The sequence below is a fragment of the Cutaneotrichosporon cavernicola genome (assembly GCF_030864355.1).
Source record: "Cutaneotrichosporon cavernicola HIS019 DNA, chromosome: 3".
NCBI lineage: Eukaryota > Fungi > Basidiomycota > Tremellomycetes > Trichosporonales > Trichosporonaceae > Cutaneotrichosporon > Cutaneotrichosporon cavernicola.
This window is the reverse complement of record NC_083395.1, coordinates 1-23420: the sequence shown is the minus strand read 5'-3', so window position 1 is coordinate 23420 and position 23420 is coordinate 1. Positions and strand designations below refer to the sequence as shown.

The window sequence follows — 23420 nt, the reverse complement described above, 5'->3', positions numbered from 1 at the left end:
CTCACTTGACTTTGGACTTTGCAAGCTGTATTGGTTCGTTGATCACGCACATTGGACCAAGCCCGAAACGCGTTACCCGCCTGTCTAGCCGCATAGCCGTCCAATATCATGTTATTCAGTGCCGGATCTTGTTGTGATTGTAGATTAGGTGTGAGTTCATGCCAAGGATACACAAAGTTGAAGCGTGAGAAGAGCCAAGATAATGTATATCACCTGAATGTCGTAGTCATAGGATATTGTCATAATGAGAGCATGATGCAGTTGCCAAACTGACCCCATATGGCCCCATAGCCCCATAGCCCCATAGCTCATAGACTTGTTACCCTAGACCAACTGCGCATGCCTCTTTCCTCATAGCTCCCAATCCTCATTGGTTAATAGATAAGTGTTGTGCCTTGGGAAGGTGCCTTTTTCCCTGAATTTGGATGAACCCGGCAGAAACTGTGTTTCACCGGGCATGAGAGAGGGGGGGGGGGTGAGGGGCGGGCTCTAGTGGTAGCGTATTCTTCTTTCCAGACGACGCCAGCCACTCACACAGGCCACACATGAACACTGACATGCATTGTAATGTCTAGACGTAGACAGTACACAGCTACACAGTTTGGGAACAGCAACAAGAAGCGATAGTGTGGCTGTTGATAGCAGTGGTGTGGTCATTGGCGCCAAGATCTCATGGATCCATAGACGGAAAGTCGCGTCGCGTCAAGCCCTGATCAAGACCAAGGTGATCACACTCTCCCTCGACCACCCTAGTGCTAAATTCCTGACAGTCTTAATAACCAAACATTCATTCATCAATGAACATTACCAGTCGGTTAATTGGCCATCCTGTAACTACAACCTGCTTTCCTCCTTTCCCTCCCACCTCTTGACTCTGTTTGCACTCGGCCTTGAATTCTTGGATCCTTTGCTCGCAGTTTGCAACTGTCACCCTGTCATTTCCCTTTGGTCCCTTATTCACTTCCGATCTACCTGCCTTCCCTGTAACTCCCTACCCATTAGTCTATTCTAAACGTACCTTGAGAGTGCCTCTCTTCCTCTCCTCAAACCAGCAAACTCCTTTGCCCTCATTTTGACAAACTAACCCTTAGTATTGCACATGCCGCCCCGGTCGCCCCGGCCTCTGACCCTTTCGAGTATCTTGGCTTGTGTACTACTGCCAGCCCACCTTCCTTTTCTACCCAAGACCTAGTACATCCTCACAACTCATCTCTCTTTCTCTTTCTCTTCCTCTTTCTTTCTCATCCAACATCCCAATCACTCAACAAGTCCGTTCCTTTTACTCTTGACTTCTTCCTTACCTCATCCATAATGCTTTTCCACAAGCTCCTCGTCACTCTTTTCGCCGTCCCATTCGTGGTCGCCCAGGACGCCCAGCCCTCGGCCTCGGACGCTGCTGCTGCTCCATCGGACGGCGCTGCCCCGGCCGCTGAGACCCCAGCTGCCGACCCCGCTGCTGGTAGTGCCGCGCCGGCCGCTGCAACCACCCACAAGGGCTCGGTTGGCGGCAACACCGAGAACACTGGCCACGGCGTCCAGAACAGTACTGCTGGCGATTGGAAGGTCACCAACTTCACGGCGCCTAACACCGAGATCTACTGTAAGTGTTAGATGACTAGTATAGTTGTTACGCTCCGGGAGCAGCGCGTCAACCCGAGGAAGGTTGCTGTTGGCGGTCATTTTGATCGTCGGCTAACCACAGGGGTCAATGAGGCTGAGAACACTGCCATGTGGGGTCCGTACGACCAGGCCGTCGACCTCGTCATCTTCAACTCGAACACGTCGCTCCTCGCCGAACAGCGCCAGGTTGCCTCGAACAGTAAGCACACTTTCCTTCCACTGCTCCCTCTGCTCGTCTGACCAGCAGTCCCTGCCGGTACTGGCTCGTGGACCGGCATGATTTCGGGATTCCTCCCCGGCAACAACTACATCCTCGTCCTTGCCTTGACCGCCGACCCTACCCGCAAGATTGCCCAGACTCGCGGCTTCTGGATCAAGCGCAACGGTACTCTCGCCGCTCCTCTCCCTTCGGGCGCCGGCCAGACCCTTTCGGGCGGCGGTGTCGCTGCCACTGGCTCGGAGACTCCCACCGCTCCTGCCGCTTCTTCCCCTGCTGGTACAGGCCCCGCGGCCGCTGCCACTTCTGGCTCTGGTGCCAAGATGGCCGCTTCGTTCGTCGCTGTCATCGGTGCCGGTGCTCTCGCCTTCACCCTCTTCTAAGCGCCACACCCTCGACGTGACGACGCCACGGACCCACGCGCTTATAATTTGGCAGCATAAAGTCTCAAGCTATATACACCTCGGACGCTGCGTATGCAGAGTTTCTTATCAGACCCCGTGTTCTGGGTTCAATGCCTGTTACGCGCACGCGCACGCTATGCTTTGCTCAAGCCCAAACTGACCACTTGCGTCTATTAACGCGCACGAGTGTTTTGTGTGTCCCGTCAATCTCGGAACTTGTATCTTTCTTTTCGCATCATGTTCGCATCGTGTTCGCATCGGCCAACTGTCAACAACGATGCACGGTTGCACCATGCCTCATTACCAGCTACAGGCCTTGCTTGCATACTTGACGCCCAGGCAGAAGCAACATGACCTTTGTCGCATGAGCCGTGGTATTACCTAGGGATCATTCCCGACCGAGGTGCCAAGTTGCCAAGGCGCCAAGAACAACTAACAAGTTGAGATGGGAACTCAAACGTGACGGACCCCTATTATCCCCTCGTCGTTCATTTTCTGAACTGCATGAGCTACAAGCTACATGTATTATGATATCGTGAGCTCGTGGTATCATGGTTGTAACCATATTCAATCCTTATACGGCAACCCATGATACATGGACACTTGGCCTGTCAGTTCTATGATCATGTGCCTAGCTTGTCGTCATAAAGGACTAGCAGGTCCATCAATTAAGGCCAACGTTGATTAATGTACCTTGGCGATGACGCAAATGAAAAGAGGACGATTAGTAATCCAACTCAATCTGTCAAACCAGCCACAACACTCGTCACAAGAGGTCCACAAGGCATCATGGGGTCCAAGGAACTTGGATGCGGAAATGTACGAGCGTACAGTGGCTGGTCGGTTGTAGTTGGTTGATTAGTAACATTATTGATATATTGATAGCCATCTTTCAGAGATTCAGATAAGCTTTGCTTGGAAACGAGAAACGAGATTGCTTCAACAAGCATCTCAATGAGAGAGTCTATACCCTGACCCTGCTGGCCATCATTATGATGATCCAGCCTTTTGATACCTTTGATACCTTTGATACCTTTGTTGTAGGAATTGTAGGATAATCCAATTTAGCATTGCATTGTCAGAGATCGGACAGCGGACAGGCCCGAAATGACCTCGCAACAGCCAAGGCCAGACTCCCTAGTCTACAACCGTTGGTAAGAATAGTGCCTTGTGCATTGCCTCCCAACCATGTCATCCACATGTCCAACTTGTTCAATGGGCCTGATGAAGCTGATGACGATTTGTTGATTGATGAGGTGCAAGATGCAAGATGCAGATTGATTGACCGAGGCTTTTGAGACCTAGAGACCGGAGGCTTTGTCAAACTGTCACGCTCCCCCAGGCCCCAGGGTCTCGGATACTCTGCTCTGTCATATGCTGTCATCTTTACCCTTGATGCCCTTGCGACGTCTGTCTGGTCTATGCGTATGACCAGTTTAGTGCCTTTGTACTAGATGCTCCTCTTGGCTCTTAAGTATGCCTTTGGCTTTGAAATCAAAAGCTTATCGCTATCATATCATGGAAACAAAACCGACGTCAGCGGCAACCGCCAACAGCCAACCTTCCTCTTCCATCATCCTTTTTTTACATCCAACTTGGGACACGGCGTTACATCTACAATCCTCAACTACGTTTGGCCCAGGTGGGGACGAGGAGAAGGAGTTGATAGGAGTCGGGGGGGACGGGGCGAGAGACGAGGGAAGACTGACCGTTACTCGGGTTGTTGGGTTTACCGTGACTCAAGTTCAGAGCGATTTGCTTTGACCTTTTGGATCAACAGATCTCGATTTCCCCTCTTGTTCATCATCTAAAGATTATAACCCTCTACTTGATATGCTTGGACCTTGAAACTACCTTCCCCCCTTCCCCCCTTTAAGAGCCCTAATATCCTAAATAGTGATGCGCACAGTCTCGCACAGATCCCATCACATCTCATCAAACTCATCTACATTATACACTCTTAGATTCATTTTCTTACCTTCTCTACCTTTACAATCATCAACCTACCACAGCTACCACCCTCTTAAAGAAGAAAAGTCTCACTCATTCTAGTCGTTCTAGCTCTTCTAGCTCTTGGCCCATCTCTTCTCCTTCTCTCTCCGCTTTGTCTACATCTTAGCATCTTGACAAACCCCTCTCCTTCTCACCACATCCCTGACCTATTCTTGCTTTCCCATCAACATCAACACATCCCATCATGACCAACCCCGTGGCCCAAATGACCCCACCCTTTAGCGCCCAACACCCATTGCCAGCCGTTTCAGCCAACGTACGCATCTCCCACCCCAGCTTCTTGCTCACCTCAGAATCACAGCCAGCAAACCCCATCCCCGCCATCCTCGCCCCCCCGTCCACTCTCGGCTCATTCGCGCCCAGCATCACGCACCTCTCGACCCATGAGCCGCGCAGGTGGAAATGGCTCGCGCCCCGCTTCACGAGCCTCGAGCCCGGGCGGGCATCTCTCGTGTCGCGGCAGCAACTATTCAGAGGTACGTGCGCTCGCTCCCAAACTTTTGATCAACTGCTGACAGTAGAGCACTTCATTACACGCCGCAATGGCGACCAAAACCCAGGCTCCGCCAACACCGGACGAGACCCCAGAGCCGACTGATCACTCGGATGAGGGTCACCTCGCCTCTGTCTCTTCCTGCTCATCTGGCCCCGGCGCCGCAGCTGAGGCCCCTGTTCGCTGCACCTTTGCGCTCACCCACTCCGAGCGTCCCTGTCCTGCTACGGCGGTTGAGAGCCTGCTGCTCATGCAGGACAACGGTATCCCCGCCATCGTGAGTCATCACGGTGCCAAATAGAGCTCTGCGCATAGGCAGGCTTGCTGCCACAATCACTCTTCTTCCCTTGACTCATGCTGATGTCAGGATATCCTCCGCATGATCCGAAGCTTGATGGGTCTCCCACCTGCTCTGGGTGACCCAATGCTACCGGCACCGTTCCGCACGCCTGTATCGTCCCCAGAGAAGGCGACCAATGCGAGGAAGTGGGAGCCAGCAACACCATCGAGCAAGGCTTCGTCACCTGCCTCCAAGTCCAAAGCTGACCCGGACACTCCCGCGACATCAGCTTCTGTTACAGAGCTCACCAAAACAATCTCAAGAAACGAGTCTGTCACTGCCGTGTCTGATCCTCCTGCGTCTTCCCCTTCTGCGTCTGCTCCTCCAAAGTCTGCCTCCCCAGCTCAGGCCTTGGCGCCGACGCCGGCTGCGAGCCAGCCGGCGGGCCCAGCGGAAAACGCCCGACTTGCTGCGTTCCTCAACCTCAACGCCAACTCTAAGATTAGCAGCCACCCCCAAGCCACGCACAAGACGACGAGCAACCCACCCGTGTCTCGCAGCGGTATCACTATTCGGCGCTCTAGCATGCCAGCTCCACCTTCCTCCATGCCATCGGCGTTAAAGGACGGCTCACAGGCGCGTAGCCAATCTCGCAACGGTCTTAGAAGGATCAGCTTTGACACCACCGAGAAGGTGTTAGACAAGAGTCGAGACTCCTTCAAGCCTGGAGACAAGGATTTCTTACCTGACGGTGACCGTCGTGGCACAGGTAGAGTCAACTCTCGCGCACTGTCGCTCGAAGCCGGAACCCGCCACGAACTCAAGCATAAGGCGAGTTTAGTTGTTGACACGAGCGTCCATCAAGACGATTTCGAAGGCGACTCGGAAACGGGCCACGGCACGAACGGCGTGTTATCTCGTGCGCGCCCCAGAATACAGTGGGCGTCGTTCTTACCGCCGCTCGCGCAATCCCTTGCGAGCCCGGAGACATTCTCTGCAGGAGTGGCGACTGGTCGCCTCTTTGGCCTCATCCACACGCGTCTAGGTGAGAGACGGATGGCAACCCCCATGCTCCTTCTCGCTGGTGCTTTCCTCTCGGCGGTCGGAAACGACGCCACTGGCAGCCGCCTCTCGGCGCTACGCCTCGACGAAGCGCTTTCTACCGCCGGTATGATCGAGGGGTTCCTCCAGAGTGCGATGCTGGCCGAGCTCACGGCACCGGCCACTGCAACGCCTCTGTCGAACTTCTCTGGCAAGTTCGCGGAGGCTCGTGGAACGGCGGTGTCAGCCCACACCCGTGTGCGGTCCAACGTCAACGTCCTTCGTGACGTCCTAAACCGCCATCTCATGACAACAGTGCAGCGCCATTCGTCCAAGCTCGCACAGGAGGTCTTCGCTACGGAACCCAAGATCATCGATGTCCTCGAGCGTACGCGCTCGACCTGCGTCCGTGCTGGTCTTACGCTCACTCTTTGGCGTGCCATTGCCCTGGCTTACCTCGCCGAAGTCTACATCGCAGTGCTGCACCACCTTCTCAAGCTGCGTAATGATGGCTACTCTGCGGGTCACCGCCTGGCATGTGAGTTTGGGCCTGTGACCTGGGGCTTACATCAGATCAGCGGGTCCAAGAGTCGCTCAACATCATCGACACTTGGGCCAAGAGGCAGGATGTGCGCATCAACCTTGCCAGCGTGATCCGTACCTTCCTCGGCGAACTAATCACTGTAAGTATGGCCATCGCACCAGAGCTGAACCTAGCCCTCGCCCACCGTCTCGCCCATTGTCTCTGCTCTTGACCGTGTTCGCTCCGAGCACAGCGGCGGTCACTCGCAGGCACTGGCGATCCTTCGTCTCGCCGGCCTGCCTGACCGCGAAATCCGCGCGCTCGACAAGATCGCGTTTGCCGTCGAGGACGCTGTCGAGCGCTCTAACGGGTCATCACCGGATCTACCCAACGGCGAGCTTGTCAACAAGGCAGTAGTGTGGTCAGGGTTCGAGTAGGCGACAGAGTCGCCATCCGCTCCTCAACGGTGCAGGCAGGGGCTGGCCGGACAGTGGTCAAAATGTGGTATGCGCGTGATGACACGACCAGCCAAAACTTGTTGAATATCATTCCCACAATAGATACGAACTGTGACGAGGGCTCAGAGCCCAGCCACGACGATGTTGTATGCAATGGCTGGCTACGGAAGAAGTCTGGATTGGAATCGATGCCGGGCTGGCGAGATTGAGAGATTCTGGACCTGGATGAAGGGTTGAGTGGCATCCATTATTTCTTTCAAATCATAGGGTATGGTTCACAGTGCGGCAAAGGTGTCCGAACAGGCAAGGGGAAAAGAGATCACGCGGCAAAGACGGCGACAGCTGCGGCGAGCAGGACTCCTGCGCCAGCCGAGTGGCGGGTGGCGCTATTTTTGGAAGAGGTCGTTGGTTGCGCGACGGCTACGCTAGTCGTCGCAGAGGTCTTGGCCTTGTCAGAGAGCTGGGCAAAGCCAATCTGAGGCTGGAGGGCGTCGTAGCGGAAAGCCGAGTAGAGCGAGTCAAGGAAGACAGTGCCGAGAAGCACGTCATACAGCTCGTCACCGAAGCCATTTTCGTTGTCGGCAACAAGCACACGGGTCTTGCAGGCTGCCTGGGCGCCACCGGTCGAGTTAGAAGGGGCCTGTACGACCCATTTTGCCGGGGGAATGGCGTAGTCGGTGCCGTTGATCTTGATCTGGATGGTAGAGGTCGTGTTGCACGGCACGTTGTAGCTGTACCCGGCGTTGGTCGGCATGCCAGTGCTAGCACACACCTGGTCCTCGTTGGGCTGAGACTGCACGGGTGGGGTTCGCGAGGAACCAGCGATGGGGGCAAACATCTGATCCGCGAGCTGAGGTGTGAGCTTCATAAAGTCGGCGCCCATTTCGGGGCGGATCACGATGCGGCGCTGTGCGTCGGGGACTGGCTGTGGGGTGGCACCCTGCTGAGCCATGGCCGCAGCTGGGGACGTTAGGTAAGATGCGGTGTCAATGTCCCTTGCGTCGATTCCCAGGCCGTCGGCTGCAAAGTTCCAAGTGCGATTGTTGATTGTGGGAATGTACGCCAGGTCACCCTGATACAGCGTGTTGTCGACTCCGCCAAAAGAGAGCTGTCCGCCGTTACTGCCGAGATGGACACCAAAGACTGGCTCGTCCCATGTGTCAGCGATAGAGGGAACGATGGCTTGGATTTGGGGGCTGGCAGTGAGGCCAAGACCAAAGGAGAGCTGGCCGGCCTGGCCCGTGTTGGAGCCATATTGCTGGGTTGCAAAAGTCGAATTGCCGTACGCTAATGTCAGTAGGTGTTCAGACCTGAGCTGTGAGCAGAATCAGACTCACCACACGGAGCATTGGGGATCGATTTTCCAAGGAGTTGGGTTGTGTCAAAGGCCACGTCGAACGCGCCTTGGACATTCTGTGTACGGTTCCATGTGCTGGACTTGTTTGGCTGGTAGAACGGCGTGTCTTGGCACCCGTTACAGCCGAACATGGTGAGACCGTTGCCCGATCCCATGCCGAGGAACACAGAAAGGTTCTGGGGAGGGGTTCTGGTGATCAGAGGCAGCTACGAGGTTGGGGAGTGGATATCGGCTTGGCCTTACCTACCCAAGACCAATCGGGAATGAGTAGCCGCTGCCAACGTCGGTGTTGATTGCACCGACACTCTGCTGGATGAGACCACGGCGGGTCAACTGGACGTGGACCACCGCAGCTGCCACGGCAGGAGCAAAGGTGAGGGTAGAGAAAAGCATGGTGCTGTGACGAGGAGGGATAACAAGGAAAGACTCAAGGTTATAAGAGGATGGTGAAGAGAGAAAGACGGCGTGAGAGACTATTCTATGTTTGTCACCTGTTGCTGTACAAAGGAATGACCGAATGTGGAGCAATGTGGCGTCTTCTCGCTACCTTGTTCGGACGCGACACAATAATCTAACCCCCCATCCCCTTGCTGTGCGATGACTTTGACAGTTTGGACATGAGCATGGGGGTCCATGTTATCACAACAAGGGGTCATCGGTCGCGTCAAATGCCAGTGCCAAGACATACGAAGCATGGTGCTCTCCCCCTGCAAACCATTCACCGACGCCCCGAGCGCGCCCAGCGACAGCATGTTGGTGGGTGACAGTTGCCGCATTTGCCGCATTCCGCCAAAAGTCCGAGGAATGCGGAATACTAGCTTCTCTTGCTTGGTACATGGAGCACCCAACAACCCCCCACAGGCCCACAGGACTCTGATTCAGCACAGCACTGTCAGGTCCTCAGATCCTGATTAATAATAGTGGTTGGAGTTGAGATGCTAAACGTTGCCTCTTACCGCACAGCTTCTTGTACGTTTCTTAGATTCCAGGTTTTGTTTCAAAGTCTGGTCTTGAATGCCACTTGACGACCTTTATTGGACAAGCTTCTCAACCCTTACTCCTGGTCACCTCTGTCATTCCTCCCTACTCGACGCCAAGGAACATTGTGCTGAAACGCCCAGACCGCTTTCAACTCTGGCTTGGGTCAGGAGCTGGAACCACGCAACAACCCCAGGTCATGACACCGAATGCACCTAGATTGTTGATGACGCCAAACACGACATTACGTAACCGTTTCAGACGCTTTAGCTCAGTGGGAGAGCGAGCGAGTGAAGCTTTGATATCACAGCAACATTCGTTCGGTCGTGTGTTCAATCCACACAAGCGTCAGCAAGTGACTATAGAAGTCAACCTTTTAGTCCGAGGTCCATCGAACTATGAGTGGTGACGCGCTTGATGGTGGGTAACTGCATCAAGCCTAGGTTTTGCCGCAGACTATCGCATACATAAGCATCCATGTTACACTACTGGGCCCCTGCAAACTCGACCACGATCTTGCCCTTGGACCGGCCAGACTCGAGTCGCTCAAACGCCTGCTTAAAGTCGGCCAACTTGAACTGCGAGTCCATGTTGACGACCAGCTTGCCGTTGTCGACGAGGGACACGAGCTTGGCGAGCTGGTCACCGTCGGGCATCATGAAGAGGAACTGGTACTCGACGCCTAAGGCGGCGGCTGCGTTAAGGAAGGTCCGCGACTTGGCCCAGAGCACGAGGTTGATGATTGGCCTCATCCACCAAGAGAGGAGCTGGTCAAAGCACCCGGGCGATGGGGGTCCAGCGATGGAGACGATGCGTCCGCCCCTCTTGAGAGAGGGCACAACGTCGCTTGCAAGCGCGTCTTCGCCGCCAGCCGCGTCCAAGACCTTGTCAAACTTGTCAGGCAAGTCGACGAGCTTGGTCGTGTGGTAGTTGATGACCTCGTCGGCTCCAGCTTTGAGGACGTACGGCTTGCCAGCGTCGCTGGCAGTCGTCGAAACATGTGCGCCGCGCAGCTTGGCCAGCTGGATCGCAAACTGGCCGACGCCGCCTGCGCCGCCCGTAATCAACAGTCGGTCGCCTGCCTTGACGTCAAGGAGGTCGAGGCATTGTTGGGAGGTGAGAGCGGCGAGTGGGAGCCCAGCCGCCTCTGTGAGAGGAATGGACGTGGGCGCTTTGGCGCAAATGTCGGCCGGCATGGTCGTGTACTCGGCAAACGCTCGCATCGCCGTTTTCTCCACACGGCAGACCACTGCGTCCCCCACGGCGAAGCGAGTCACACCGTCACCGAGTTGGGTGACAACGCCCGAGAACTCGTTGCCGGCGATTGCCGGGAAAGTGTATGGCAAAAAGGCCTTGAACGTCCCTACGCGCTGGAGCTTGTCGACCGGGTTGAGTCCGCCGGCTGCGACGCGCACAAGGATCTCGCCTGCCCCAGGCTTGGGGATGGGTAACGACATGGCTTCAGTCATCTCGGGCCCGCCGTAGTTTGTGTATGCAATCGCCTGCATTGTCGATGCCATGGTGAGGTGAGGAGTGGGAAAGTACAAGTTGAGGTTGAAGGAGTAAAAGGCGGAATGACGACATGAGGGTATTTATGGGTTTGTTATGATTCTGGTTAATGACGTTTTTTCATCTACCTTGTCGACGAGTGAAACATCTCTTGTCAGAGCTTGTCAGCAAAGCATACAGCTTTGCCAATGACCGAGGCTTTGGATATGGACTTGATCTCGGCACAGCCGGCACAAACTCGGCTTGAAACCGGCACAGCCTGGCTTGATCAGCAATCAGAGGCCGAGACTCGCTACAGAGAAATGGCCGACGGCCAACCCGGTGATTTTGGACCGCCATGGTGACTCGACACCGCACTCCACCCAGTTTGAACCAACTGCAACGGGTTTTAATGGTGTCACGAGCGGTCATCTTGCCACGACTACCAAGAGACTCTTGCCGTCACGGAAGGCAGATCAAGAGACCATCGATTTGCCCTACGCCGTCGCCCAGTGGGTGGTGCAGCTTGGCGCGACCCAAGGGCGTCCCCTACTGGGTGGATTACCGTGGCGACTCCTGGGTGGGTTGATTACTGGGGGACCTTATCCAGGGTGCCCTGATCACGCAGGCAATCGACCAGATGAACAAGTGGACATTGCTAATAGCAATTTGAATACGGCAATAGGAGGAATTAGCTTCGACCACGACCGGTTACTAAACCTGTTTGTGGTAGCCGCAGCCGCCTCGTTTCGATCAGCAACGGAATCTTGAATCCACATCATACTCAACATGCACGGGCCAGCCCCTCGACTCACAGGCAATGGCTTTGTGTTGACTCCTCCCACTCCCTCCGACATTCCCGCTCTCGTCGAAGCGTGCACCGAGGCTGAGGCGGTCTCGTCGCTCAACGTCCCGCAGCCGTATACGCGTGCTGACGCCGAGGCCTACATACGCGCAGCCCAAGCTGGTGACGGCGGGTACTTTTGGGCCATTAGGGAGGTGGATGACGCGCCACTCATGGGCATGGTCAAGATGAGCTTTGCAGCATTGCCTGGCGCGACCGCAACTCCGCCCACTGGGTTGCTCGAGGCCGACGTCGGCGGCATCTACCTTCTCCCAGCCCATAGGTCCAAGGGCATCGCGACATGCGCCGCCCGTCTTGTCGCGCAATGGGGTTTTGATCGGGGCTTTGACACGCTCCAGTGGGAGTGTCTCGCGTCGAACACGGCCAGCATTGCGGTCGCGGAGCGCATCGGGTTCACATTCTACGGCAGCGGCATCAGCTCGAGCCAATACGCGCACCACCAGAACAAGGTAGCCCGCCAGGCGCGCATGGCGCGCGGCGAGCTGCGATAGCATCAAAATCATACAAGAATGCATTATATCATCAAGTCGTGAACGGTTTCAACTGTCCGTCTGCACAGTTTCCCGCCTACCCAAGTCTACAATAAGTATCCAAGGATCGCGGCAGCTGTGAACAGAGCTACAGATGGGGTCAGGGACTTGGCACTGCTGTCCTTTCCACCGTCATTGACGACCACGTAGATCTCTCCCGTCGTGTCGCTGGCAACAAAAAGCCGCTCCTGACTTCCCCAAGCCAGACCAACGGGGCGGAAGCATCCCTTTGGGCACTTGGACAGGTCCTTGTTGCTGAGCACTGGCACAGCCGCATCCTTGGAGTCTGAAGACGCGCGCGGTTGACCGGACGCAGGGTCCCAGGAGATGACGTTGACGCTGTATCCGACCTTGTCTGGCCGGTTCCCTGGCGTCAGCTGTGCTCCGCTCTTGAGTGCGCTGCAACTCACAGCTACCGTGGAACGACACGTAAGCGTTCCCGCCATCCTTGTCAAACTCAATATCCAGCGGAGCAGTGTGGGCCTGGAACGTGAGCGCGGGCGCTTTGTATGCGGTGTTGCATATCGTGTCGTTGGGTGCCAACTGGTTGCCATTGCGGTCTGGAGCAAACTGGCTGCCAGTCTTCATGTCACCTAGCCCGGGGAAAGGCGCGTCGGTCGACCACAGTGCATAGCACACTGGGTACCCGTAGTTTCCTCCTTCAATGTTGGCAAGCGTGCCGTGGTAGTTGAGTTCCTCGCCAGGGTTATCGGCGTGAATGTCGATGCCGGAGCGCGTGAGGTCGTCGACGCTGTTCTCGACACTCCACACCCCGCCAGTTGCAGGATGCTCGGCGACACCAACGCTGTTGCGCAGACCCCAGCCGAGCTGCTTCCCGTCTGAAGGGTAGTTGTACGGCGTTTCACGCTGCGCCCCAACGTCAAAGGCGCGGATCTGACTGTGGCCACTCGCTTCGACTTCGGCAAGAGGGTCATCGTTACCCTCGCTACCGCGCGACACGATGAGCCAGCCAGGCGACGCCTGGGATAACAGGAGCGTGCGCGAGGTATGCCCCGCGTTGGTCATGTTGGTCACGAGCGTGCGCTTCGAATTGGCGTCCACGGTCCCCGCACCTGCATCGTACGCCCAGGACAACACCTCGTTACGTGTCGACGCATACAGGACTCCGTTGCCGCCGAGCGCGAGGCCGTGGCCGAGCTTCCATGAGCACAATGGGAACGGGTGTCACTTACCGTGCTGTTAGCAACCACGACCGTCTTCTCCTTGACGCTCAGGCACGTTCCACCGTCGTCCTGCAGGACGAGGCGGTTGATCCCCGCACCCTCATCGAGGACGAGCAGAGCCCCGGCACTGTCGAACGTGATACTGCGGGGCTTGGTAAGGCCGTTCGCGACAAGGCGCCAGGACCAGCCCTTAGCTGGAACGGGATGATCGTAGCTAGGCTCGATCGTGTTGGAGCACTTGGCCACGGCGAGCGCTGCCACAAAGGTGAGGATGAAAGCGCGGCGTCGCATAGTAGTAGTGGCGAGGGGGAGATGAATGGCTCTATAGGGAGAGTGAGAAAGGTAGGTGGGGCATCCTTTGAAGAGTGCCCACTGAAGCCAAGTTACAATCCAAAAGAGGGTCAGGGAGGCTCACGTCATTTGTCTTGGCATCTCATGTGGGGAGACTCAAAAGCTACTGCGCATCATGCTTGGTAGATTAGCACGAGGCAACAGATGCCCTCAGATACCCTTCTTTTCATCATCATACAGTACTTGTCAGCTGCCATCAGCTGATCTCACTGTACGACGGGGCGGCATGCATGCCATTCCCCATCTGTTGAAATTTCAGCCGGACGGGCCACAAAAGGTCACAGGTCACAAGGTCGATAAGCCAGCGTGGTGTGGCGCTGGCGAGGCGACGTTCTCATCACTCTGCAATCTTCAGATTTGATGGTTGACTTTAAGTTTTGGGCGTACGCTTGAGCTTGAACCTGCTCATATTGCCTGGGAAGGGTCTCCAGAGAGTGAGTTATCCTTAAAACCCGCGATTCTGGGTGGAAGAGGCACTGGTCAAATGACGCGACCGGGTCCTCACAATCCCTCTCTATGTGTGTCCATCCAGCGATGCCACCTTGGACTTGAGACTGTTAAAGGCGCCCAATCGCATTGCGATGCACACGTCCGATTCGCCTTGATGAGAAATCCGGTGCTCCCGTGGTTAAAGGTATGTGCCCCACGCGGGGGCCCGAGCCGTGCTGTGGCTCCGCGTCACTGAGACTGCCTGCGCAGTGAAAATATCGTGGTTGGCGACATTGCGCAAACTACATACTTGGTGGGCATGGTGGCAGACCGGAATTCGGCAACTCATCCGCCCTACTCCCGCTCGGGGCTGTTTTAATTTCCGTCCACGTGTTGTTGCACGACGTACAAATGCCGCACTCATCGACCTGAGGTCGTTAGGAAATCAAGCCTGCACCATCCTCCTTCGTTTCCCACTACATCCAGGCGCGACAATGGACTCGGTATCCGGTATCGTGAACAGGCTGGGGTTGCATCCCCTAACCCCCTAAACCCCTAACCCCGTATGTGGGGCCTGTTGCTCCACTTTCCCACCTGCTGAGTTCGGGCCGGAGTTCCTCTCGGACCACGGCATTGATCTGTGGTCGGGGATGGATCGGGAGAGACGGCAGAGACGGCAGAGCAAGACTAACCCCTAACCCCCTGCAACCCCTAACCCCCCTAACCCCCCGGAGTTGGCCTCTCCGATCCAGCATGCTACTTAAAGCGATAAGGGCTAGCTGTGGCCCCGCACTATCATACACCATGGCCTCTCCCAAGCAGTCTCTTGACGAAAAGCCCGTCGCCGAGGTTTTGTACAACCCGATTCCGGCCAGCCTCGTTGGGCTGACCGAGGAGGACAAACATATGATTGAGCGTCGCCTCGTACGCAAGGTCGACCTCGTGCTGCTCCCCATCGTGGGGATATTGTATATCCTGAACTACATCGATAGACAGAGCCTGGCTGTTGCCAAACTGCAGGGAATAATGGAGGATCTCAACCTCAGTACGCAAGAGTTTGCGACTGCCGTGTCGATCCTTTTTGTCGGTTACATCCCTTTCCAGCTCCCTTCCAACCTGATCATTTCGCGGGTGTCACGCCCGGGACTCTGTACGGAAACATGGAGGAAATAACGCTAACAATAGACATCTGCTCGGCTGTCGTCCTCTGGGGGAGCGTTAGCGCGTGTACAGCTGCTGTGCAAAGCTACTCGTCGCTCCTGGCTGTCCGTGTGCTACTCGGTGTCACAGAGGCCGTGTTCTTCTCGGGTATTGTGTACTTTCTGAGTGCATGGTATACCAAGGCGGAGCTTGGCAAGCGCCTCGCCGCACTCTTCGTCGCGCAGCAACTTGGCAACGCATTCGGTGGCCTGATCGCTGCTGGTGTGCTCAAGCTCGACGGCGTGCATGGTATTCGCGGTTGGCGGTGGCTGTTCATTGTGTAAGCAACCTCGACCGCTTCAATGCTGACTCCAGCGAGGGCGTTGCCACTGTCGGTTGTGGTACCATCGCAGCATTCATCCTCCCAGAGTACCCTCACAATGCTCGCGTTCTCAACCAAGTCGAGCGCGACCTTGCGGTTTACCGCCTCGAGATGGAGGCGGGTGCCTCTGAGGCCCATGACAATACTGGAACCTGGGCCGGCTTCACCATGGCTCTCAAGGACCCCAAGGTGGGCATTCTGTTGGAGAGTGAGCTAACGCCAGATTTACGTATTCATCTTCATGCAGATGATGGCACAGGCTGCGGGTACGGTCACCAACTACTTCCCGTCGCTCGTGCAGACACTGGGTTACAACAAGACAATCACCTTGGTCCTCACCGCACCCCCGTACATCTTTGCTGGTTTCTTCTTCATGGCCATCACCTATTTTAGCGACGTGAGTGTATGGTGCAACCGAGCTGATGCCAGAAAACAGGCAAGATCTACGTTTTCATCATGGGCTGCATTGCGCTCTCGCTTGGCATGTACATCATCCCCATTGCGACACTCAACACTGGCGCTCGGTACTTTGCAATGATGCTCATGCCTGCGGCAGCCGTCACACCGCAGATCCTGTTGTTCAAGCTACTGAACCTCCACTGCCCGCGGCCCATCGTCAAGCGCGCAGCCGGCGTCGCTCTCATGAACTCGATCGGCAACACTAGCAACATCTGGGCAAGCTACCTTTACTATGCGCCGCCGCACTACTACGCCGTGTTCGGGACCATGTGTGCGGTCGTCGTCGTATTCGCTATCGTAATTACCCTCTACGGCATCTACGTCAAGCGCGAGAACCGCTTGCTCGAGGAGGGTGGCGAGGTTGCGCAGCGTGCATGCAAGCACGGCATCACGCAGGACCAGCTTGACCTCAACTGGCGTTATGTGGGGTTCTAGATTATGGCAGAGCAAGGGGCTTCAGGGGGGTACAGCAGAGCAAGTGGGATGTAGCGGAAGAGGTGCATACTGTTGCAGTTGGACGGTAGATGAAGTGGGAAGAGCCTGATGTATTGCTTGAGTATCATGTCGTTGCGTCACGCGGTTCCAATCGCTGCGTCTTTCCTACCTCAGCAAGGTCTACCTGCAATGCGAAAAACATCTCACTAGGTTGTGTGTAACTTAGTCAAGTCACTAGGCTTCTGGATGCAGTCTGCGCTTGCCGGTGTCCGAACACGGCCAAATCGCTCGCGACCAGTCCTCTACAACAGTCGCGATGAAGTCACGTGTGGGAATCCAGCCACCCATGGTCACCTTGCTCTGGAGGTGAGCATCCATGTCTAGGTGACTCAGAGTCGTCGGTTTCACCAGGCCTCTTCACGGCAGTTGATGCGGGCTCTGAAGTTGATCAAAACCCGGGTTCGGTTGTACCCAATGAACCTATCAAGGCTGCTGGCGAAACGAGTCATTGGCAGGCCTTCCTCTGGCCAAAGCAACCTGCGTGCGGGCGAGGCTAGACTCCTCCGGGCGAAAGAGCATGTCCAATGCCTCATCGCCAAACATGAACCCCATCTGGGTGAGGAAGACATCGAGGTCTTGCTGGCGTCAGCTTTGATGGCGTGTTGGTCACCATTGGATCTTGCACAAGTTCAGAACTGCCCCAGTTCGTCATGGCCTCATGTAGGCGTCGGTACGAGCGTTGCACACCTCCAAATGCGTGATCGCGTGTGACACTTTCGGGTAAACCGTCTAGTATGCCCCTCGGTTCCTTCATAATGCCTCGTGCTGGCACGAGCTCCTCGGGCGAGAGGAGATTGCGCGCCTGCTGTCAGTCCCAGCCAGTTCGGAATTACTTGGAAGACAAGGACACCGGGGAGGACGAGCGCCCTGAGTGGGTACTTGGGAAAGAATTGGAGCTGGCCACGGAACGCCGCTGCCTTGAAAGTTCTCGCGAACGCTTCAGCGGCGTTGAGCATTGTTGTGGGCTCCACGAAACCTAGCTTGAGACCGAGGAATGCGCGGCTTATGATGCCGCCGTCTGCCAGCCCTGCGTTGCCACGGTACTCAGGCGGGATTAACCCACTGTCTCGCCAGGGTTACGCGTCTTCTGTCAGCAGCATAAGAGTTTGCGATACCTTGAGCGCACGGCAAGAGGTGCATCTGGTGTCAGCGTCGACGGGTAAGTACGTACGCTTTCCGTTGCACCATTGTGTTGTCACGGAGCATTCCTCAAAGGATCCGAGGTAAAAACATTCCTCAAAGGATCCAAGTGAAAGGTTGGGAAGAGTAGAACAAAGAGTGAGTCAAAGCTCTAAAAAACAACTTGTCAAGCTGTGGCAAGCTGTGGACGTCGCATTGCCTGATTGACAGATCTCCATTTCTGAATAAATCGGTTAGGATATGTTGCCCATGACTGGATGCTGAATGAAAGCGCACAGTTTCATCGATCCTCCATGACCCACGCGCTCCGTCGACCGAGAGCTTCCTTCCCTCCTCGGAGGGAACGACCGAGGGTTAGGACCCAGCTGCCCCTGGCCCTGGCGGCAGCTCGGACACGCGCCTCTTCAACAGCGCAACAGCGACAACAACGTCACCATTACCCGCCTGCGGACAGGTTTTGGGCAAGATGTCCGACACAGGTCCACGACTTTGCTATCGCAGGGGGAGAGAGAGCCAGATGGTTGCGTAGTTTTGTACCTTAATCCTGTGTCTTCCTTCCACTTTGCCCTGCCAAGCCAAACTGTATGATCATATGATGACGTAGACTTTGCCACCCATTCCACAAAGTGAGACGACTTCAAACAACGTTGCGTTGCATTCCATCTAATCCTTACATCACACACTCTTTCATCCTCATGATCAGCTTTCTACCACTGCTCCTGGCTGCGTATGCTGGGGCAGTCGCTGCTCCAGCGTCGCTTTTGGAAACACGCGCCTCTGTCTCCGTCTCCAAGAACTTGACCATGGTCACCATCCCCATCCGCTTTGCCAACCAAACTGCCAGTATTCTCATCAACGCCGGAACCCCACCACAAGGCATCTCGGTCGAGCTCTCCCTCAAGGCGGGCCAATTGCAGCTCGGGGGGTTCAAGCCCCAGGACAGCGGCAGTTTCCAGGACAGCCCGCCCCGCGACAAGGTCGAGATCGGCAATGTGATTCTCGACAACTGGGAGTTTGGTCCGTTTGCCTCTGCGACTGGTGCTAACCTCAGGCTTCGGCGCAAACGACGCGGGTCTTGGCGGTACCCTTCCCCTTGGCATCACCACGCCCAGCAGCGGCAACATCAGCACCGATCTTCCCTGGGCGCTGGCCAGCACCATCCCCGAAAAAACCTTGTCGCTGTCCATTGGGCTCAACGACAGCGCTCTGATCTTTGGCTCCCAGCCCAACCTCTCCAGCTGGTGGAACCCGACCGAGGACTCGATGGGTGCATGGACCCTAATCATCAATGGTGTGGCCGTCAACGGCGAGATGGTGGTGATCGATGAGGAGCCCGCACCCGTCGTGCAGACGTTGGGCATGAATGACAGTGCGTCGGCCTCCTCTTCGACATCTGGTAGCCCGCCTGGCGAGGTTCCCCCGGCAAGCCCGACTGACCAGCCCGCCAAGCGCCAGGCGACTCCTGCCGCCGATCCAGCGACGCCAACGCCACTCTCGATAAGTCCTGACACACCCACTTCCTCCTCGAATCCCATTCCTTCTACCGGCCCCGACGGCCAGCCGTGTAACGTGGCATGTACGCTCGAGTTCCAGATGTGCATGTGCGCCGAGGGTGAGATGTGCGTGCGCCATCAAGCCTCGTGCGGCACTTGCCCGTTCCTCGAATGTGTGCGCAACGGAACGTCCAGCGGGACCGAGAACTGTATTGCCTGCCCCGCCATATACCGCCTGTGCGACTGCGGGCCGAATGAAGACTGCGTGCGAACTCTGGCGACGTGCAAGTCGTGCGAGACGGTCGAATGCCGGAAGCGTGGAAGCGTGACTCCTGCCAACCCGCAGTGGGAGGAGCCGGCAGTGCCGACGCTGACAACGACTGAGCCGGGCACCCAGCCCAGCAGCCCGTCCGGGTCCGGTACATCCCCGTCTGGCACCGTCCCAGCCGGACCCAAGCCGTCCAACTGCACCAACCCAGTCATGTGCCCCGCCATCTACCAGCTGTGTAGTTGCCACGCGGACGAGACGTGTGTGCGCCAGACGCGTTGCGATCGGTGCGAGTGGCTCGAGTGTCACAAGCAGGTGAAACCGTTCAATGACAACGGACAGTGTGTCCAGTGCGAGGACGTCGAGCCCGAGTGCAACTGTCCGCCGGGCGCGACTTGTGTGCGCGGGCCGCGCTCCTGCACCGACTGTGGGAGCATTACCTGCCGCAACAACACCGAGCCTTCCATGCGTTTCGCTCTCAGTCTTGACGACGAGATTGCAATGTCGCCGCAAGTCGCGAACGGGCTGCAGAAGCTCATCCCCGGCATGGTGGCAGTCAGCGCTGGGCCTGACAAGCGCGCTCCAACCGTCTCAACCACGGCTACTGCAGTCTCGGCCAGCTCATCTAACACCACGAACAATACCTCAGTGTCGGCGACCCCACCTCCCCGTCCTGGTGGCAAGACTTACTACTCCGTACCCTGTGACACGACTGCCGACATTACGCTTGTCTTCCCCGGCGAAAACTACACGCTCGCGGCCAAGGACTGGGTCATTCCCGTGGCCAATGGGTGCCAAGCCGTGCTCGTGATGCAGGACACGTTCTCCTACGACATGGTCCTCGGTCGTCCCTTCCTCCGCACTTTCCGAGCAGCATTCCGCCTCAACGACACCGCTCAGGTCGCGTTCAGTCCCCACAATGGCTCGACATTGGGGTTGGGCTCCGTCCAGGGCACCTCGGGAGCTGGCGCACTAGGCGCGAGTGTCACAGGGGTTCTTGTCGTTCTGGCCACTGTGTGTATGCTCTAGTCTGGCATGTATCATGGTAGTTGTTGGTGCGAGTGTGATTGTGCCAGTGGCGACGGTAAGAGAAAGGAAGGACAGGGGCCCTCACAAGGTGTTGGGTTCTGTCATTTGGGATTTTCCAAAGCGACGTACGTAGCAGCGTGTCAAAGGGCTTTTCGTCGTCTTGTGTACTCCCAACCCCGCATGCACAACAGATAAACATGACCTCTATTAAACGATCGCGCGAGACTATGAGCAAGGACAGAGTCCAACAGGGCGCATCAGCTACCGGCGAGGCTTTTATTAATCAGCATTGTCCGGCGTCCAGAAACCGAACGCTACTTGCAGAGCTTGCGGAAGCCGACCCGGGGCTTGCTGCCGTACTCCAACACAGTGTAGACCGTCTCGAGGAATGGGGCGCCGAGGATGACGTCGGGGGAGCCAAGTCGAACGTCCTGAGGTTTGGGAACGAACACACGAGTCTTGCACAGCTGGTCATTGTTGCGCCGCGAATTGTGGTTTGGGATGACCCACTGCGACGGGGGGAGGTCATACATGACATCGTCAAACTGGATGATGATGGTGCCGTTTGTGTTGCACGGGACAGAGTAGCTGCAGCCGTAGGTGAGCTGAGCGACGCCTGTAGCCGACTCGACGGACGCAATCTTGTCATTTTCGCGAGCAGCGTGCCACTCGGTGGGAACCGCTCCGGGGAAGTTTTTGAAGACGGCCTCGGCGACATTTGGGTTGAGCTGAAGAACGTTGCTGGCCAACTCGGGCCGCATGAAGTAGGTCTGGCCCTGGTCGTTGTCGCGACTTAGCCTTTGGATTCCGTCCACGTCAATGCCTTCAATCTTGACTTTCCCCCTGACTCCCTGGCCGTCTCCAGTTGAGGGGAATTGCGCGTCAGCTTGGGCGACCTGGTTTGCAGTGTCGATCGAACCGCCTGAACCGGATCCAGGAGCTCGAGAAAGAAGTCGGGCGTCGGGGCAAATGGGTGTGAGGCTGAACCCTACCATTGGCACGTCAAGCTGCTGCATCAGACGTGGGAAGAGCGAGCCCACGTCGGCGTTTGCGTTGCCGCCCAGACCAAGGGAGAGGGAGCCTGTCTGGCCAGTCGCCGCTCCAAACTCGGCTGGGGCGTAGCGAGCGTCTGCATAGGCTGGGTAAGCGAGGCAGAGAAGTGGGTCTCTCACCAAAGGACGTGTTGTCGAGGCACAGGCCTCCGAACTCAAACTTCTCGTAGGCGAGGTCGAACGGGCAGCCGATGCTCCCTTGACGGTCAAACGTTGGCGAGTCCATAGGACGGAAGAAGGACTTGTCGTCCTTGAACGAGCCGAAGACGGTGAGACCGTTGGCATCTCCCATTGTCAGGTACACTGACACGTCCTGGTGGCTTGTGTGAGTGAGTCTCTGGGGATGAGAACGTACCCCAACTTGATGTTGACGCCGAAACCTGTCTTCAGGGCGGTTAAGCTGGCTGTCAGCAGGGCGACATCATCCAGTGCAAACCTCTGCGAGTTTCCTTCATTGTTGCGCGGGAGGCGGACGAGCGGAAGGCTGAGAGCCAACGCAAGAGCAGGGGCCGCGGCGAGTGCGAGCGCCGCACGAAGCATTCTAGCTGGGTACGTCGCGAGCGGTAAGAAACAAGATCGTGAAAGAGGTTGTGACTGAGTGCTCCGGGTAGGCTGAGGAGGAGATGGGAGATGGGACTTTGAGGCTCGTGGAGCGATGGCTTTTGAGGCTGGCGGTGGTGGGTCGAGCGTTCTCGAGCAAGTCAAATGTATGCTTCTGGTGTGTAAAGCTAGCGCAGCTCGCACCCATGGCGGCGAAGTGGAAGCTGTCATCTGGTTTCCATCCCGCGGTGACCAAATGAATGCTGTGCAAGGTCAAAGGACAAGACAGTGAACGGGGCGTCGTCCCCCGTGTGTGGCTGGCCCGCACATGACTCTTGCACTGCCTCTCTCATCCACACAGGTCAGAGCTGATCCTGCTAGGGGGGCTTCTGGGACTTGCCAGGGGCGCGGGTGGAGATGACAGTCAAGCGGTGCGTCGCACCATCGGCGGTCGTATGGACGTAATACCGTATCATGTACGCGACCGCCTCCTCCGGCTGACCTTGTTATCAGACTCACATCAGTAAGTGTACGACCGCCGTTGAGGCCTACACCGTCTTACACTCGCGTCACCGCTTCCTCTCTGCTTCTTCAGTGGTCTTCCGGATCAATCAGAGCGGGTAAAAGCGAGGCGTCAGAGGCTCCTCCTCACTTGCAACCGGATACTCGCAAGGCGGACAGTCTTTCGCTCCAAGTTGTGCATGTACTTGTCTGTGCTCGCAGTCGATTTTAATCGGACGGGCTATGGCTTGGGCCGCGTCACAGTCACGGGCAGGGAACCCCGCTTGTCCAATCATAGGAACATGCGTGAGCACATGGGAAGAGGTCTGTGTATCAGTCGCCCATGCGCAAGCCCCACGGCCCCACGGGGGGTTAGGGGGTTAGGGGGTTAGGGGGTTAGGGGGTTAGGGGGTTAGGGGGTTAGGGGTTAGGGGGTTAGGGGGTTAGGGGGTTAGGGGGTTAGGGGGTTAGGGGGTTAGGGGGTTAGGGGGTTAGGGGGTTAGGGGTTAGGGGGTTAGGGGGTTAGGGGGTTAGGGGTTAGGGGGTTAGGGGGTTAGGGGGTTAGGGGTTAGGGGGTTAGGGGGTTAGGGGGTTAGGGGTTAGGGGGTTAGGGGGTTAGGGGGTTAGGGGGTTAGGGGGTTAGGGGGTTAGGGGGTTAGGGGTTAGGGGGTTAGGGGGTTAGGGGTTAGG

General features: G+C 56.7%; 10 protein-coding genes across 10 annotated transcripts; 5 read left to right on the top strand and 5 right to left on the bottom strand.

Annotated features, from left to right (window-relative positions):
- Positions 1-1311: 1311 nt before the first annotated feature.
- Positions 1312-2220, top strand: CcaverHIS019_0300100 (uncharacterized protein; the record flags this gene model as incomplete). Its single annotated transcript, XM_060598409.1, has 3 exons — positions 1312-1600; positions 1703-1819; positions 1868-2220. 3 exons carry the CDS (start codon positions 1312-1314, stop codon positions 2218-2220), a joined length of 759 nt encoding a protein of 252 aa, XP_060455206.1.
- Positions 2221-4637: 2417 nt separating this feature from the next.
- CcaverHIS019_0300090 (uncharacterized protein) lies at positions 4638-7028 on the top strand (the record flags this gene model as incomplete). Its single annotated transcript, XM_060598408.1, has 5 exons — positions 4638-4730; positions 4776-5024; positions 5115-6606; positions 6642-6751; positions 6786-7028. 5 exons carry the CDS (start codon positions 4638-4640, stop codon positions 7026-7028), a joined length of 2187 nt encoding a protein of 728 aa, XP_060455205.1.
- Positions 7029-7368: 340 nt separating this feature from the next.
- Positions 7369-8799, bottom strand: CcaverHIS019_0300080 (uncharacterized protein; the record flags this gene model as incomplete). Its single annotated transcript, XM_060598407.1, has 3 exons — positions 7369-8336; positions 8387-8595; positions 8654-8799. 3 exons carry the CDS (start codon positions 8797-8799, stop codon positions 7369-7371), a joined length of 1323 nt encoding a protein of 440 aa, XP_060455204.1.
- A 1070-nt stretch (positions 8800-9869) lies between these two features.
- CcaverHIS019_0300070 (uncharacterized protein) lies at positions 9870-10904 on the bottom strand (the record flags this gene model as incomplete). The annotated part of the gene is made up of 1 exon (XM_060598406.1): positions 9870-10904. The coding sequence occupies one exon, from the start codon at positions 10902-10904 to the stop codon at positions 9870-9872; it is 1035 nt and encodes a 344-aa protein (XP_060455203.1).
- Positions 10905-11661: 757 nt separating this feature from the next.
- CcaverHIS019_0300060 (uncharacterized protein) lies at positions 11662-12228 on the top strand (the record flags this gene model as incomplete). The annotated part of the gene is made up of 1 exon (XM_060598405.1): positions 11662-12228. One exon carries the CDS (start codon positions 11662-11664, stop codon positions 12226-12228), a length of 567 nt encoding a protein of 188 aa, XP_060455202.1.
- Positions 12229-12314: 86 nt separating this feature from the next.
- On the bottom strand, positions 12315-13742 carry CcaverHIS019_0300050 (uncharacterized protein; the record flags this gene model as incomplete). The annotated part of the gene is made up of 3 exons (XM_060598404.1): positions 12315-12634; positions 12678-13425; positions 13461-13742. The coding sequence occupies 3 exons, from the start codon at positions 13740-13742 to the stop codon at positions 12315-12317; spliced, it is 1350 nt and encodes a 449-aa protein (XP_060455201.1).
- Positions 13743-15035: 1293 nt separating this feature from the next.
- Positions 15036-16647, top strand: CcaverHIS019_0300040 (uncharacterized protein; the record flags this gene model as incomplete). The annotated part of the gene is made up of 5 exons (XM_060598403.1): positions 15036-15381; positions 15417-15711; positions 15747-15942; positions 15977-16150; positions 16183-16647. The coding sequence occupies 5 exons, from the start codon at positions 15036-15038 to the stop codon at positions 16645-16647; spliced, it is 1476 nt and encodes a 491-aa protein (XP_060455200.1).
- A 483-nt stretch (positions 16648-17130) lies between these two features.
- CcaverHIS019_0300030 (uncharacterized protein) lies at positions 17131-17663 on the bottom strand (the record flags this gene model as incomplete). The annotated part of the gene is made up of 3 exons (XM_060598402.1): positions 17131-17286; positions 17318-17509; positions 17541-17663. 3 exons carry the CDS (start codon positions 17661-17663, stop codon positions 17131-17133), a joined length of 471 nt encoding a protein of 156 aa, XP_060455199.1.
- An 879-nt stretch (positions 17664-18542) lies between these two features.
- Positions 18543-20637, top strand: CcaverHIS019_0300020 (uncharacterized protein; the record flags this gene model as incomplete). Its single annotated transcript, XM_060598401.1, has 2 exons — positions 18543-18864; positions 18899-20637. The coding sequence occupies 2 exons, from the start codon at positions 18543-18545 to the stop codon at positions 20635-20637; spliced, it is 2061 nt and encodes a 686-aa protein (XP_060455198.1).
- Positions 20638-20951: 314 nt separating this feature from the next.
- CcaverHIS019_0300010 (uncharacterized protein) lies at positions 20952-22229 on the bottom strand (the record flags this gene model as incomplete). The annotated part of the gene is made up of 3 exons (XM_060598399.1): positions 20952-21748; positions 21810-22009; positions 22045-22229. 3 exons carry the CDS (start codon positions 22227-22229, stop codon positions 20952-20954), a joined length of 1182 nt encoding a protein of 393 aa, XP_060455197.1.
- Positions 22230-23420: the final 1191 nt, after the last annotated feature.